General features: G+C 52.2%; 1 protein-coding gene across 1 annotated transcript in view; it reads right to left on the bottom strand.

Annotated features, from left to right (window-relative positions):
- Nucleotides 1-17,145, bottom strand: part of Prkar1b (protein kinase cAMP-dependent type I regulatory subunit beta) — a 111,229-nt gene that overhangs the window by 28,350 nt on the left and 65,734 nt on the right. The window contains exon 5 of the mRNA XM_059248961.1: nucleotides 12,768-12,829. Within this exon, the coding sequence (XP_059104944.1) occupies nucleotides 12,768-12,829 (62 nt within the window). The remainder of the gene's footprint in view (nucleotides 1-12,767; nucleotides 12,830-17,145) is intronic.

Here is a 17,145-nt window from a genome sequence, read left to right as displayed (position 1 = left end):
GAAGCTTCCCCCTTCACTGATGTTGGTAACCCATTCCCCGTTGACATATACCTTCAGAAAAAAAAGAAGAGAAAGGTTCGTGAGACATGTGGGTCACAAAGGCTGCTTCCTCTATGGGGAATCCACAGCCCACCCCAGTGGGAAAGACAGCTACCTTGCAAGGCTTCTTGGACCACTTTTTACACACTCCTGCTCTGGAGGTAACCATGGACTAACCATGTTCCAAGGGGCTCTCATCCCACCTCACCCTATCCTACTCAAAGCCACAACGGGGCAGCATACAGCACCAGAGAACAGGTCAGGACCAGAAGGCAGAACACAGTGTGTTCCAGCTTCCTCCTGGGTGGCTTGCCCATCCAGGGATCACCTCTCAGCCTGAGCCCCAGTTTTCCCGACTGCACCCCAATGAGTTGTTCTACCATTACACATAGATAGATCCAGATGAACGTCCTGCCTCTTGCCTTTCCCATTTACAAACTGCCTGTCCTGGCAACTCGGTGATCCCTCTACCTGAGTGTCCCTCTAACCCCCTTGTCCCAACCCTGTGGGCACACACCGACTGTCCCCTTCTCCTCTGGACCTTTGCCACCAAGGCAAGCACCCAAGTCTTTTGGCCAGTGGCCTAGCTGAGCCCCCTGGCCAGGCACCACTACCAAGCTGCACCGAGAAGAAGCCAGGACAAGATTCCCTTTCAGGCCGCGTGGGCGACGCACCCTGCACACTGTGCGCACTATGCCCGGACCTTGCGCGGCCCACACCCACCCAGGACACAGAATGGGCAGATTGTTCATTCCCAGGGCGATTATGCAGCTCGGTTACTATAAATTGACACAATGCACGCTTTATCCCTCAGCGTCTCAATGAGCGTACAGAACCGTTCCCACTGCTAAAACGGGTGTGTACCCGAAGAATGGATTGTGATGAATCATGGAAGCGATTCTTATTGAAATCAATGTCTCATTATGCGGTAATAACTGAGGCACAGAGATTTCAGTCTGAAAGAGAACGCCTCACAGGTGATGGTTGTAACTCCACGATGAAGTGAGCAAGGCATGGAGAGGGGCTGGCTAGCCACAAAGATGGGGGGTGGGGAGGACAGTGGCTCCCAAAGACAGCACTCTACCAGATGGGGTGTGCTGCTCCTCCCACCTGGCCTGGTGGGTTCCCTCAACCCCAAAGGGAGCTGGGGTGCTAGGAGAGGAAGAGGTGGGTACAGCATACCCTTAAAAACCCTCAGAGGGTGTCATACACCTATCACCACAGGCTAAGGCAGGAGGATGACAAGCTCCAGACCAGTCTTGGCTATAGAGTAAGGTCCTATCTCAAAAAACAAAAACAAAACAAAACAAAACAAAACACAAAAAAACTAAAGCCAAAAAGATCCACAGAGAATCTGGAAACAATGCCACCAAATGCTATAGGGAGTATGGAGGAGGTAAGAGGGGGAGGGTAGCGATCTGGCACTTCAGACTTGAGTTTACATACATCAGCGCATACCCTCAGGACCTTACTTCACTTCATAGCCCAGGAAGGGTAGGGCACAGCCTCCCCTCCGGCCTCAGAGTTGGCACTGCCACCCTGTCTATGCTTCTGCAGGAACCTTGCAGGTGAGAAACCCCAGGAATCCGAACATGTAGCTCCGTGAGGATGCACATCCCTCCCAGGACCTCCTCAGTGTCACCCTCAGTCTGTCACTTAGTTCCTTTAGCCTCAGAGTGCTCATCCAGCCTAGAAGGGCTTAGGCTGGCATAACCACAGGATGCTGCCAGGATCATTGTTTTTGTTGCTTTTTGTGATACTAGGGGTTGAACCCTTGCACCCTGGCCCCTCACTGGGGGGTTCTAGGCAGGTGCTCTACCACTGAGCCACACCACCAGCCCCTCACTGGGAGATTCTAGGCAGGTGCTCTACCACTGAGCTACACCCCAGCCCCTCACAAGGGGATTCTAGGTAGGTGCTCTACCACTGAGCCACACCTCCAGCCCCTCACTGGGGGGTTCTAGGCAGGTGCTCTACCACTGAGCCACACCTCCAGCCCCTCACTCTAGGCAGATGTTCTACCACTGAGCTATACTACCAGCCCCTCACAAGGGGATTCTAGGTAGGTGCTCTACCACTGAGTCACACCCCAGCTCCTTATTGGGGAACTCTAGGCAGGTGCTCTACCACTGAGCTATACCACCAGCCCCTCACTGGGGGATTCTAGGCAGGTGCTCTACTACTGAACCACACCCCAGCCCCTCACTGGGGGATTCTAGGCAGGTGCTCTACCGCTGAGCCATGTCCCCAGCTTCTCTATGAAGTATTCTAGACAAAGACCTACTACTGAGCCATATTCTCAACCCCTCCCCTTTTTGCGACAGACTTTCCCTCTGTAGTCCATGCTGTCCCCTAACTAGGGGGGTAGTTAAGCTCCAGTTGCAGCCTCCAGAGACCTGGGATTACAGACACACACTACCACCCAGGCATCAGAGACATTCTTCAGTTGAATGTGACGACGTCCTGTCTCTGACAAAGATCTAAGGTCGCATCTGCTGTGTCCCAGGCTCACCTGTTGGCTCAGCAGAAGCATCTGTTACTGAAAGCATATCCCTAGAGGCTGCTCTGACCCCGCCACCCTATGTCCCCATGTGTCATAAGTACAAATGCTCTTGGGGTTGGGAGAGGTGTGTGGGACACTCGAGTCCCTGCTGCTGAGTTGCCAGTGGGCTAGTCTCTCTCCTTACAGCATGGGGATCGAGGAAGGCTCCCACCGACTACCCCAAGTGGAAGAAAGGACATAAAGCTACCTTCCCCAGAGCCTCTGGGAACACAGCATCCCAGATGAGCAATTCCTTCACTTCACTCCCCTAAGGAAGAGTGCGTGTGGCTGCCCCTGGACATGACCAAAAGAGCAGGGACCCTCTGCAGGGACTACCCTCCCTCATCCCAGAGCCTCAAGCCTAGGGGATCCCCCCACAGTGTCAGAGGAAACCATTGTGTCCTCCAGGGCCACCCGGAGGACAAAGGGCCATCCTTCTGTGCACACTGGTCTCTGTCACAGCTCCTCCACCCAGCTGGTACGCAAAGGGGCTACTCTTGTTTGGTTCCATTTTTTTGTTTTTTCTTCCTTTAAGAGGAAAATGGTGGGAGGCCCCACTGGGCTACATTATGCCACCCTAGGAGCCAAGGGTCCTCCAGCTGAGCTCAGCCTCGGCCGGCCGTTCTGGCCTGCTTGCCTTCCTCCTTCCTGCCTGTCCCTGTTGGGCCTCTGCTCAGTGAGTGGCCCTCTGACCCAGGCACCTTCTCACATGTAGGGACTCTGCAATAGATAACAGATTCCCGTCCGCAGTGGATCTTCCAATCAGCGGAGACACAGGCCACAAGCAAATGCCACAGATATACAAGCCTCATGTGATGGCCCACGTGTGGTGATCTTGCCCTTGAGAAACTGAGTCTGGGGGATTGGGAACACAAGGCTAGCCCTAGTCTACAGAGCCTCTCCCGGAGATGGTTCTGTTGATGAAGTGTTTGCCTTGCAAGCAAGCATATGTGAAATCAGGACCCAGAACCACTGGGCACAGTGGCCTGGGTCTGTGACCCCAGCACTGGGGGTGGGGGACGGAGGAAGTGGGGGGAGGGAGAGGGGGTGGGTAGAGACAGGCAAATCTCTGGGGCACATTGGCCAGCCAGCCTACATAAATCAGGGAGTTCCAGGCTAGTGAGAGACTCTATTTAACAAAGCAAGGTGGACTGACAGGATGGCTCAACAGGTAAGTACTTGCCTCGCAAGTCTGATGACCCAAGTTCGATCCCTGGAACCCATGTAAAGGGGAAAGGAGAGGACTGACTCCACAAAGTTGTCCTTTGACCTCCAGATATGTGTGGTGTCAAAAGCACCACTCTCCACATCACACACACACACACACACACACACACACACTATAGTAAATTAAATTTAATAACAAAGTGGATGGTACTTGAGGAATGATACCTGAGGCTCACCCCTCGCTCCCACATACATGTGTACACACACGGACACATACACTACAGCACCATGTGCATGGACATACACATTAGAAAAAAAGAAAAGAGAAGAAAAAGGGAAACCATAAAAGACTGAATTCAGACCCCTGGGGTGGCCTGGACTCCGCATGCTTCTAGGGGACTCCATGCCAAGGCTTGTTCAGACTGTAGTGTGCCCAGAGGTGGCTGTGTAGTAAAGTCTTGGCAGAGACCCCAAAGATCACTGGATTTCTGGAGCAACAGGACCACAGGACCGGTGAACATTGCCCTCTTGGCACAGACAGACCAAGGTTGCCAGGAGCCCAGGGGTGCTCAGATTGGGGCAGGATCAGCTCTGCCTCCATTCCCAAGCACTTCAAAAAGTGGGCAAGATAGCAGTGGTGAAGTGAGGATGAGTATGGTCACAAGAGCTGGGGGGCACAGGGTTGTCATTCCTGGCCTATACCCCCAGACCACTCCCGGGTAGTCATTGGGCCAGTGAGGGTCCCTCTCCTCCTTGTAGCCAATTCATCCTGGGTGTGACCCTCTCTTGCTCCTCCTCATGTCCACATGCAGATCCTGGACCCTCTAAGACATGTCAGGTCAAGACCCCAAATCTGGAGTTAGCTGATGACTTCCCCACCCCAATGTGAGCCCCAAAGTGGAATCCCATGAGATCTGCACGAGCCCAACAGTCCGGGGGACTTGCCAGTACCCAGCCTCTGTCACCCACCCCCACTAGAACAGCAGCGGCATTTGGGTGCCTCAGGATCTAACACGCTCAACTCCCCCGGCACACTCACCGTCAGGCTACATTCAACACCCTGTGACCTGAAGCTGGGCCACCGAGGACCTCAGAGATGATGTGCTGTGTGGGTAAAATATGCTTGGGAGGTGCCAAGACCTTCAGGAAAACGGCACCGCCAACTCTGAAGGCAACAAATGAGTAACTGAAACATAACAGCGCGTTGGAAAGCAGGTCTCCGGGAGACATTCACACATCCGTGTTCGCTGCAGCATAGCTTACAAGAGCCCATAAGGATGCACATGAAGAAAATGTGGCACATGCCCGCGGTGGAATGCTATTCAACCTTAAACAGAATTCTCAGACACGTGCCATAGTGGGAACGGATGGCAGACCTTGAGAATGTTTTGCTCGGCTACAAGCAGCCACGGGATAGATGCTGTATGAAGTCACTATGAGGCCCCCAGAAGAGTCAGGTTATTTTTAGATTTGTTTTTTTTTTAATTTTATGTGTATGGGTGCTTGGCCTGCATGTAAGTCTGTGCAGGCAGAAGAAGGGGTATGATGCCCCAGAACTGAAGTTACAGACAGTTGTGAGCTGCCATGTGCATGCTAGGAATCGAATCCAGGTCCTCGGGGGGATTATTCAGTGCTCTAACCACTGAGCCATCTCTCCAACCCCAGGAGTCAGATTTCCAGGGGTAGGAAGTAGGGAGAGTCAGGGGCTGGGGTGGGGCTGTGGAGTGACTGATTAAAGAGGTCAGATGAGAACCAGTGAGGCAGCTCAGACAGGTCGGTGGGTAACGGCTAACTGTGGAAATGTGAGGACCTGAATTCAGTTGCCAGAAGCCATGTTTTCAAAAAGTCAGGTGTGATGGTGTGTGCCTGTAAGTCCAGCGCTGGGGAGGTGGAGGCAAGTGGATACCTGAGGTTTTGTGGGCCAGCCAGTCTGACCGAATTACATGCCCCCTGGCCAATGAGAGACCCTCTCTCAAAAAAAAAAAAAAAAAACCGAGGTGGACAGTGACTGATAAAGACACCTGAGGTTAAGCGCTGACCTCCACAGGCATGTGTGCTCCCCCACCCCTCCCCCACACTCACAGAGGAAGGAGTTGTGCAGATGGATGATGGTAACAGCTGCGCTGATGATACCATAGTTAATCTCACGCTCCGAGCACTCTAACAGTTTAAACATACGTGCTCACCCAGAAACTCTGGCAAACTGAATGGCCCTCAGCCCAACCGCTGGACCAGACAGTGATGCCCAGGGATGCTTGGCTCCTGAATGCACACCATGCTGCCAGGGAGGGAGATAGCTTCGAGGTGAGCAGAACTTCTCCTGGAACAGGGGGAATCTTACCTACCTAAAAGCCACAGGGACAGCATGAACCTCAGAAAGGATGGGGGGACCCCCAAAATGAGAAGAAGTCTAAAGACAAGCAGGGAAGACTCTGGGCCCCATTTCCAGTCTTGTATGTCTACAGTTGAGTGTCCTTTTCAGCAGAAAGGCTGTGTTCCATGAATAAAATAAATTGGAAAATATTTTCTACTCGAAAAATGGATCACAGTTCTTGGCAAATGTACGCACACTGCTTGGCATTTACCAAGTCTCTGTGGAAAGGTATGGTTTTAACCAAGACTGAACTTTAGGCCTCTTGTCCCCTGGTCCTCTAGGGCACTGCTAGTGGGATGGCAGTGTCCATCCCAGAGGGGTGCTCCAGAAACCCTAGCACCCTGGCCTGTTTGGAGGGAGGGGTGGGGATCCTGCCTGGAGGGGTAGAGCTGGTGACTTCCCTCTCATGTCCCCACCCAGGTAAAGGCTGAATAGTTGCTGACCTGGCGGCATCCTCACCGACCTGCCCGGCCTGAGGGAGGGGTTTCAGAAGACAGCACCGAGGCCACAGAAGCTTATTGAGAGTAATCGCTGTGATTATAGTAATGTATGCCCCATAACTCAGCTGGGACTGACATGCCGGCTTCTCACTCCCAATCCTTTACTGGGTACCATTTGATTCCTTAAACATGGCCTTCCTTGATGGCCCCTGTGTGGTTACCCTGCATCTCCCACATCACAGTCCAGTTTCCTCCGTGCCCAGCCCTGTGGGCGCTCCCTGCCGCCCACCCCTGTTCCCACTGGAAAGTCTGAGAGACTGACGGAGGTGTTGGGGACTTTTGCACAGCACTGTGGGGAGGCAAGGCCGGATGCACCCACTCATAGGGACAGCCTTTGCACCACCCGAAGCCTCTACATCCTAAACTCAAGGCTTTAGCCAGGAAGCGCCATCCACCCACGATGCCCAGACATCCTGATTTGGCCAGCCAGGGTCCAGCAAGAACCTCTAAGCCGCCTTTGAACCTGACCCTCCCGGCTGGGGAGGGAGGTGGGGCAGATCTGCCGAGACAATATATTTGAAGAACTGCAGTTTTGTGAAGGTGAGCTCACTTTTTCCTTCACAAAATTGCCTCCACATGTCCCCAGGCTGGCAGGAGTCCAGCTAGAGCTCCGACCATCATTAGGAGGCAGTGGGGCCAACCAGAGGCCAGGAAACCTCAAGTCAGGCTCCCTCCCTGGCCCCGTATTGTCTCATTTTGCCTGGAAGGTGGCTAACTCTCAGGGAGGGCTGGAAGGGTCTTTTCAGATAAGCTGTAGCTTCAGGGACCCTCAGTTCTGCCTTAAAAGGGTGGAGTGGGGGATTATGGGATCTTGCCAGTCCTATGCACCTCACACTCCACATTCAAGGGAGTCAGCATCATCAGTTAACGTGACTTTCCCATTTTGCAGGATTCTGGGGACACTGGGATAGAGACTGGCTTCTGAAAGTAGATGGAACGGCATAGACTAAAATACTGAGCACGCTATGGCCACCCAAGGACAGTGAGTCTCTGCTCCTTAGCCAGACCTGGGGGTCTTCCACAGCGCATGTCTCAGGAGCCTCCAGGGAAAACCGCAGACTCAGGGAGCCAAGGACACAAGATGGCCACCTGCCCTCAGATACACTGGGGAGGGAGGTGGCTGCTGCACAGGGTACAGAGTGGGTATGGAGGGCTTCCTTGGGGTTGAAAGGGCCGCTAGAGGAACAGGCTGGGGGTGGGGCCTGTGGAGCACACAATGAATGTGCTCATGGGAAGAGGTCAGGAGGGCCGCTCCATGGGAGAATCCCTGTGTAACCCTCCATGTTCACTTCTCTGAGATGAAGCCCATCACAGCTGAGGTAGCCCAGCGTGGAGAGGACCAGAGCAGAGCCTCCTTGCACAGTCCACACAAGGTTCTGACCCACCCACAGCCTTCCTGTAGATGCATGTGGTGGGGGTTCCTGGGGCGCCATGAAATAACCTGAGGGCAGCTAGCACTTTTCCTACATCCACTTATTTTGGGAAACCAAAGAATGCATGATCCAGAATCCCCTGGGATCACCCAGCCTTGTCTGTGAGATGGACCTGAAAGACTCTAGGTGACTTTGGTGAACACGAAGGCGAGCACGTTTGGGCTGGGGATATGGCTCAGTTGTAGGCAGAGTGCTTGCTTAGCATGTTTGAAGCTCTGGGTTCTATCCCTGGCACCACACACACCAGATGTGGCCACACAGGTCGGTAAACCCAGCACTCAGGAGGTAGAGGCAGGAGGATTAGAAATTCAAGGACATTCTCCAACACCTAAAGAGTCTGAGTTCATGTCATCATAGAGCCTTTCTCCAGAAACTGATGGAAGCAGATGCAGAGATCCACAACCAAACACCAGGCCCAGCTCCAGGGGTCCAGTGGAAGAGAGGGAAGAGGGATTCTATGAGCAAGGGGCATCAAGATCATCATGGGGAAACTTACAGAGACAACCAAACCAAACTAGTGGGAACTCATAAAATTTAGATCAAAAGCTGTGGAGCCTCCATGGGACTGGACTAGGCCCTCTGCATAGCGAGACTGTTGTGTAGCTTGATCTGCTTAAGGAGCTCCCTGGCAGTAAAATCAAGATCCATCCCTGGTGCATGACTGGCTTTTTGGAGCCCATTGCCTGTGGTGGGACACCTCCCACAGCCCTGAGGCAGGGGGAGGGGCTTGGACCTGCCTCTACTAAATGTACCTCCCCATGGAAGACCTTTTTTTCTTGTAGGAGGGAATGGGGGGTAGGTTGGGGGTGGGGTCTGGAGGGGCAGGAGGAAGGAAGAGGGGAATCTGTGATTGGCATGTAAAATGAATAAAAAAATTCTTAATAAAAAACAAAAAAAAAAGAGTTTGAGTTCAGGCTGGAATACGTGAGACCCAGAAGAAAAAAAGATGGAGGAGGAAGAAGAGGGGCAAGAGGAGAAAAGAGGAGGAGGAAGAGGAGAAAGGAGGAGGAGGAAGAGGAGAAAGGAGGAGGAGGAACAGGAGAAAGGAGGAGGAAGAAGAGGAGAAAGGAGGAGGAGGAAGAGGAGAAAGGAGGAGGAGGAACAGGAGAAAGGAGGAGGAGGAACAGGAGAAAGGAGGAGGAGGAACAGGAGAAAGGAGGAGGAGGAACAGGAGAAAGGAGGAGGAGGAACAGGAGAAAGGAGGAGGAGGAAGAGGAGAAAAGAGGAGGAAGAGGAAGAGGGGGGCAGTAGCACATTTGGGGGTTGGAGGATGGATGGGCCCAGATCAGAACCCACATGGGCTCCCAGGCTGCTGGGGGAGGGTCTGGCCGTCTGTTGTCACTAAAGTCAGGATTTATTAACGTGCCCAGAGGAGCTGGGCCTGGAGGGTACTGAAGGATGAGTAAGAGTTTACAAGGCAGAGCAAAAATAAGCAGCAGAGAACCCAGGAATGCCAAAACCCAGAGGTGTGAGACACTGTTTACTAATTTCCTGATGACTGTTATCTACAACCACCCCACCTCCAGGGCAGGCTCGTGTTGACTATTTCCAGGGTACTATGGGAGCTGGCAAGCCCCACCCACCCCCCCAGAGCAAGAGCTAGCAAACACTTGAGAAGGAAGAAGAGGCAGTGAGTGATGGATGGTTTGAGGGGCCGGGAGTGGACAGTAACCTGAGGGCAGGGCTTGGGGAGGAGCCATGGGTACAAACTAGAGGACAGGCCAGAACCCTTGGGTTCCACCCCCGCCACAGCACTCAGGAAATGGATGCAGGATTGACCGTTCAGGATCATCCTTGGCTCATGTAAGTTTAGGCTAGCCTGTGCTACATGAAATCCCCATCTTTAAAACCAAACCAAAACAACAATAAACTAAAAATTAGAAATGAGTCGACTCCCAGCATCGCAACCCATCAATGCCGCTTCCAACAGAGAGCTGGAGAGACTGGTCCTTGGGACCCACTTCTACAAACTGCTAGGGACCAAGCCCTCCTCTCCCCCCTACCCAACCTGACCTGGTTAGGGCAAGAACCCAGCTGTTTTCTGGACTCGGTTTTTCACGGACGTTTTGTTTGTTTGTTTGTTTGTTTTAACCTGAAGCACAGCAGAAGGAGGTGACCATGGTCACAGCAGAGCCTGGCGTCAGAACCATTTTCAATCCTCCACCTCACATCTCCCTCTGAGTGCTGAGTGTGAGGAGTGCTACTCCTCCCCAACCCAGGGATCACTAGCTCCGACTCAGTTTCCTTGTTTGGGGAGACAGGACGCGCTCCGTCCCCTGAGACCCAGACCCAGGGGTTGAGCTGTCAGATTCTCTAGGTCAACTCTGCCTGTGCCCCTCTCTGGACGCCAGGGTGAGTCACTTCCTATGTGGTGGCTCCGGAAGCAGGTGGGCCAATGCGGTTCCCAGAAGTGCATTGTGGGACAGAGTCAGGCTGCTGGGGAAATCAGAAAAGGCTTTTCCCAGAAATAGCCCGGCTGGACAGAGGGTTAGGAACAGAGGCCAGGCCCAAAATAGCTTGTCTAACCCCAGGGCACCAGGCAGGGTGTGGCCTGGATACCTCTGAGGCAATGGAGGACAAGACAAGTCCCCTTGGACAGGTGGAGCACAAACTATGGCTAACTTGAACGATGTGGGTATGCTGAGTCCCGGCCTGGCAATAACCCTGGGGCTGGCCTAAGAACTGACCAGCAACTTTAAAGACCCTGAAATGTCCTGGGGAGACTCTGTCCATGTCCTCTGGTCCACCTGGAGGCAGATCTTCAAGAAATGGGGTCACAGAAACAGCTGCAAATGAGCAATTGAACTATCAGGGAAGGGTGCACCTGCCGACACCCACCCTGAAGATCTGACATGGAATGGGACACTAAAGAGAAGCAGGTACTCAGGTGACGGCAAGAGGAAGTAAGGGGACACCCGGAAGGATGGTACCAACCCAAGCCCAGTGGCAGCCCAGCAGTGGTCAGACTCCTGGAGGCAAGAGACGGCCCCAGACTGACTCGGAGAGAGACAAACAGCCAGGTGTGGTGGCTCATGAGTGCCATCACAGCACTTAGGAGGATGACACAGGAAGGTTACCATGAACTTGAAGACAGCCGGGGCTACAGATCGAGACCTTGTCTCAAAAAAAAAAAAAAGTCAAAGAGACAAAGCCACAGAGGGTTTGGACAGGAAACAGGCCCCTCAACTCAGGGAAACATGCTCTGGAACAGGAGTCAGACAAAAAGAAACCAGGGCCTCTCCAGCCAGGGCACTGGGGGCTTGGGCAGGGGTGGCCATGGAGGTAGGAGGAGGGAGCACTTGGCTGAAGGCACCAGGTGGGGTCTCTGCAGCAGGGATGCGTCTAACATTATGGGGGGGGGGGGGCGCTCTAACATGTGAGCCCTTTGTCCTGAGAGTCCCTCAGTGCAGCTTGCTGTCTGAGGAAGGGTACATGCTGACACCAAAGGTGACTGTCACCCCCATGTGACATCGGTACCTCTAGGGTCTCCAGACATGGAAGTTCCTGCCCATGTGACCATCATGTCCATCCACTGGAAGCCTGTGTGGCATTTGCTGGCAGGACCTAGCCGAAGAGAGCACTGCTTTCCATACAGACCCTCTGTGGCAGCAATAAAGAACCCCACTGGCCCTACACCTGCCTGACACAGCTCTCCTTCCCAACTGGACTTTTATAGGCTTATAATATCATTTAGACAAAATGCATTATTGTTCTTGAATAAAACAATAGAAATGAGGCTGAGGGTGTGGCTCAGCAATAAAGCTCCTGCCTAGAATCGCCCAGTGAGGAACTGGTGCGTGGGTAACAGAACACCCACCTGAGGGCTGGAAGCCCTGAGTTTCATCCTTAGCACCAAAAATAAATAGACAGACAGACAGACAGACAGAACATTAGGCATCTATTCAGAAAAAAAAAAATGCTCTCAGCCTGCATTTGCAAGACCCGACGCTAAGCTGTGTAAAGTCTTCAAACCAAGCATGCAAAGAGGACCCGCTATCCGAAAACCACGATGGATACTCACATCTACTTCTCCTTGGTCAATCACATAAAAATTATCTCCTTCGTTCCCTACAATCAAAGAGAGAACAGACATAAGACGGAAAACGAAATGAGTTGCAGCTTCTTGACTACCCGGCAAAGAACCCTTGCAACTACATGTTCCAACCAGTGCCAAGTAAATACCAGCCCCAATGCTGGTCCCTGGGTGTAAAGCCCCCCTCTCCTCCTAGGAATTGAACCCAGGGCCTCATGCACAACCAGGCAAAGGCTCGACCAGTGAGCCATCCCCCTGGAACTCTTTTCTCTCATTAAGTTCTTCAGGTTGGTCTTGAACTCAAAATCCACCTGCCCTGGCCTCCTGAATTGTTGGGACGACAGATTTATACTACCATCATGCTATGTTCCATTAGTTTCTTTTCCTTCACTCCTCCTCCTCCTCCTTTTCCTCTCTCTGTCTCCTCTCCTCTCCTTCCCTCCCCCCCCCCTCTCTCTTTCTGTTCGTTTGTTTTGAGACAAGGTCTCACTATATAACCCTAGCTGTCCTGGAACTCACTGTGTAGACCAGGCTGGCCTCGAAGTCCACCTGCCTCTGCCTCCCTAATACTGTTTTTATTTTGTTTTGTTTTTTGAGCCTCACATCATAGCCCAGACGGGCCTTGAACTCATGACAATCCTTCTGCCTCAGCTTCTCGAGCGTCTGATGGGGAACATACCTTGCTGTATGACTGTTTCCCCAGCGATGTGGGTGACAGGAAACATGGCATCAAATATGTCACTGAAAAACAAACACAGCCCGGAGCTATAGGTGACACCACCAAGTAAACCTGCTTCCCACAACATAGACCCAGTCCTGTCCACTTACCACCTCTTAGCCCACAGAATCGAGCCTGCAGGCCTCGAGGAGGAGATCCCCTCAAAGTGAAAAGAGGAATTACCGCCTTCACCGGCCCTGCTCCTCAGAGCCATGTGGGTGCTCTGCACACAGCTGACACTCACGGCCTGTTTGTTTGGCTTCTTTGAATGTTTTTGCTTTCTTGAGACAGTGTGTCATGTAGCCCAGGCTGGCCTCAAACTATGCAGCCAAGAATGATCTTAACTCCTGACCCTCCTGCCTCCACCTCCCCAGTGCTAGGATTATAGGCACCACCCTGGATTTATGGGGTGCCAGAGATTAAACCCAGGGTTTCTGCATGCTAGGCTAGCACTCTACCAACTGAGTCACCTCCCCAGCCCCTCACTGGTTTCTTACAAGTAAAGAAGGACTTTATGGGTACTGTTTTTACAATCCAGTTCGGAGAATAAGTCACAATAGGCTATGAACATTTCTCATGCCAATAAATACAGTTCTGTTGGGACGTAGCCATCGAGCCTGATTATGTGGATTTTGCTGGCTTTTGGTTTTGTTTTGGGTTTTTTTTTTTCTCTTGAGGAAAATATTTACAGTCACAGGAATGTTTATAATTCCAGACACAGACATGATATAGGAGGTCTGGGGATGTAGCTCAATAGTAGAGCACTTGCCTAACATGTGAAAGGGCCTGGGTTTAATTCTCAAGCACTCCAAAGATGTAAAGAAATGAGACATCAGTCAGCATTCCTATGTGCAGAACAGAGATGTGCTAGAACACATGACCCCTGGAAGTTACCAAAGCTGGGGAGCCCAGAGTGGCCTCTGGACCACCCCTGCAGCCTAGTGGCTTCATCTTCTAAATGCAGATGTGAAATGGGCTGTGGGACAGAAGCCAAGGGGAGTGAATAGGGGCAGGCTGTCAGAGTCACCAGAAACAGTAGGGAGGCGCAAGTCAGCCACACTTGTCCCAAATCTGCCACTCACTGTGTAGTCACTCCAACAGTCAGGAATGCCAGCCCACTCTCCTGATATGCCACATCCACCGTCAGAGACCTCCCTTTCTCCAGGGTCCCTGGGTCCCCCAAAGAGGAGGCTATGATGATGGAGAGGGGAGGCTAAGGGACAAGTACAGAACCCCCAAGTCAGGGAATGTGCATGCTTGGAAACACTGGACACTTCCCTGTCTGTTCAGAAAGGAGTGTATGCAGATCGATAAATTGAGGCAAGCCTCAGGAGAATTTAAGGGCCCTCCCTGACCGGAAAATATACAAAGCCATCTGGGAAGAAAATACAAAATGAAAGATCCAGACTGCTCCGTGCTCTAGTTCCAACATTCAGGGAATATAAATAATTCTTTACAAGACCTGTAGGAGATCAGCCTGGTCAACATTCCATCCTGGAGAAAGGAAGAACCCAGGAGGCCACGCCCCTTGCTGAGGATTCACAGTTAATAGTTGCCAGGGGAGGGGCCAATGAGGCCCCCACCCCTTCCTAAGGACTTACACAGTTTATAGTTGCTGGGGGAGGGTCATGTAGCCCCACCCTTCCCCGAGGCTTTACAGATAGTTACTGGCTGATGGGGGAGGGAAGGAGATTTTCTTCAGTGGTATAGCCGCCGGAAAGCTGTCCATGCTCCGGTGGATAACACCTCAGTCATGCTCCTGTAAGCACAGGGCTCTATGACGCTCATCAGTCACCAAAGGAATAAAAGACATAAAAACAGTAGAGGGATAAAGTGGGAAAAGGAAAGTCAGGTGGTGTGGGAGAGGGTAAGAGAAAGTAAGAGGAGGTGAATATGATCCAAATGTTTTACATACCTGTAGGGAATGTCATAACGAACCCACTGTCATATGTAGTTACTGTATTTTTTTTTTTTAAGCCCTGGCTATTCTTTCTCTATTCAAACATGCTTCTCTGTAGCTCTTCATCCCAATCCCACCAACATCTTGGTTTTTAGTCTGCTGTGCTCACTGGGAGAAGGGAGGCAGTCCCACAAAGGAGCTGTGGGCAGGTCTCAGGCCAGCTCTGGATGTCTGGCTCCTGACAGGGTGCTTCTTGGCCACAGCATCTCCAGTATCTGCAGGAACCATCCCAGCCTGGCTACATTTCCTCAAAAACCACAAAACACGGGTCTGAGAAAGAGCAGGTCTTTAACAAATGACCTTTTGGTTCCTCCCACGTTAAAATAATAACCCCTGGCTCACAGGGTAGTGCGCGTGCGCGTTCACGTGTGCCTGTGTGCACACATGTCTGTGGGTGCATGTGGAGGTCAGAGGGTGACAGCCTGTCTCTTCCTAAATCACCCTCCTCATGGTGTGTACGGACATATGAGGTGTGGTGTGGTCAGTATGTATGCACATGTGTGTGCAGGGGCAGGTGCCTTTGCACACGTGTGGAGGCCAGAGGAGGGAAGCAGGTGTCCTGCTCTATCACACTCCACCTCATTTCTGTATCTGCCTCCACGGGACTGATGTGACAGGCCTATGTGCAGCCACACCCGGCTTTTCCTGTGGGTGCTGGGGATTCGAACTCAGGTCCTCGTGCTTACTCAGCAAGCAGTCTTACCCACTGAGCCCCTCTCCACCTTAGTTTTTGAGCCCGGATCTCTCTCTGAACTTGCATCCTGGCTGGTAAGCTCTAAATATCTTCCTGTCTCTGCCTCCCTGAGGCTGAGGCTACAACGACATGCTACTGCACTTGGATTCTGAGGTTTGAACTCAGGTCCTCACACTTGTGCAACACACACTTTACCCGCTGAGCTATATATACTCAGGGGTGGAATATATACAGACATATGTATGTGTATGTATATGCACATACATAAGCAATGTGTATATGCATATAGTTTTATTCTGTACGTAATGAAGCAGATCCTGTGTGTGCCCCACCCGCCACTCAGGCAGCTGCCTCTTTACCCCCCTGGCTTCGGACACTTCTCCACTGAGATGTTCTTGGGTCTGGAATGTACGAGTCCACCTTCCTGAGTCTAAGGGTATGATGGGTAGCCGGCGTCAGCGTCCCCTCAGCCTGTCCTGGGTTGTCTCTCCCTGCCTGAGCATGCACAAAGGAGGCCTGCTATGTGCACCACGGTTCTCTCTTATCTGGGGGAAGGTGCACCAATCTAGCAACTTTCTTTTCTTCTTTGGCTTCACTCTGTAGCCCAGGCTGGCCTTGAACTCGTGACGATCCTCACACCTCCGCTTCCTAGTGGCTGGGATTACAGTGTGAGCCAGCTCACGCAGCTCCCTTGTGCTCTTAAGACTCCTTTCATTCATCTCTCCCTGCCCTGAGGACATTCCAGATATTCCCATGTTTATGTAATCACACAGTGGGCCACGATGAACATTCCAGAGCTCTGCAAGATGAGGGCAGATAACTATGATCGCATCTCTCTACTCTATGGGGCTTGCTTCCTCTTGTACTCCTGCCTGAGTTGGCCAAGGCGGGAATGGACTGAAAATGTTTTCCGGACAAACAGCTTCCCCACACTGAGTCTGGCTCTCAGTGTCAGATGCAGATGTTTGCACACACCAAAGTAGGTTTACCTGGGGCAACCTTTTGTCAAACATCATTGAATGACCCCACATATCTCTGTGAACACGCCAATGTCTCCTCCACTGCCCAACTGTACGGCCATTACAGAAGCAAGCTGGGGACATGGAGACGCCAAAAATGCCACCAGAGCAGCCAGGCTGGGTCTCACTCACCACAGAGGCCTAGCAGCCAGGTTTCCCTCTGAGAAACCCGACACCCCTTAAGAAGACTCAACAAGCTCAGTCAATGGCTCTACCCACTCCCCCTGCCTCCCTCCAACTTCAGACAAACCTAATCCCTTCCCCTCTCTCTCAGCACTTAATGGCATTAAAAGACACTGGCCTCCTCTGCCTGTAAAAAGGAAAACAGTTTTCCACTCTGATCCGGAAGTCACCTCGAGAGGGTTCAGCTGAAGCCACAGGCAGAAATCATAAACAGCCTCACATTTGGAAACCCGATCAACCCACCCTCCCTGTCAACAACACTGGCTGCTCACAGTGCAGTAGTGGCTGGGCTCTGGGGTGCAGGAAGCCCATCGGTCAGGCCGACAGGGGAGCCCATCAGATCACCGCCAAAGGCACCGAAAGTCCAGCACTGCCCTGAGTCCTTTGGGCCAACTCTGGGCCCATGAACACCTGTCCTGACAAAGTTGGAATGGTAATGGCCTCTGCTTCCAGTTAGGGAAGCTAGGAACCCTATGTAACCTT

The sequence above is a fragment of the Peromyscus eremicus genome, chromosome 23 (genome assembly GCF_949786415.1).
Source record: "Peromyscus eremicus chromosome 23, PerEre_H2_v1, whole genome shotgun sequence".
NCBI lineage: Eukaryota > Metazoa > Chordata > Mammalia > Rodentia > Cricetidae > Peromyscus > Peromyscus eremicus.
The sequence above is the reverse complement of the archived record's forward strand: the minus strand, read 5'-3'. Positions and strand labels throughout refer to the sequence as shown.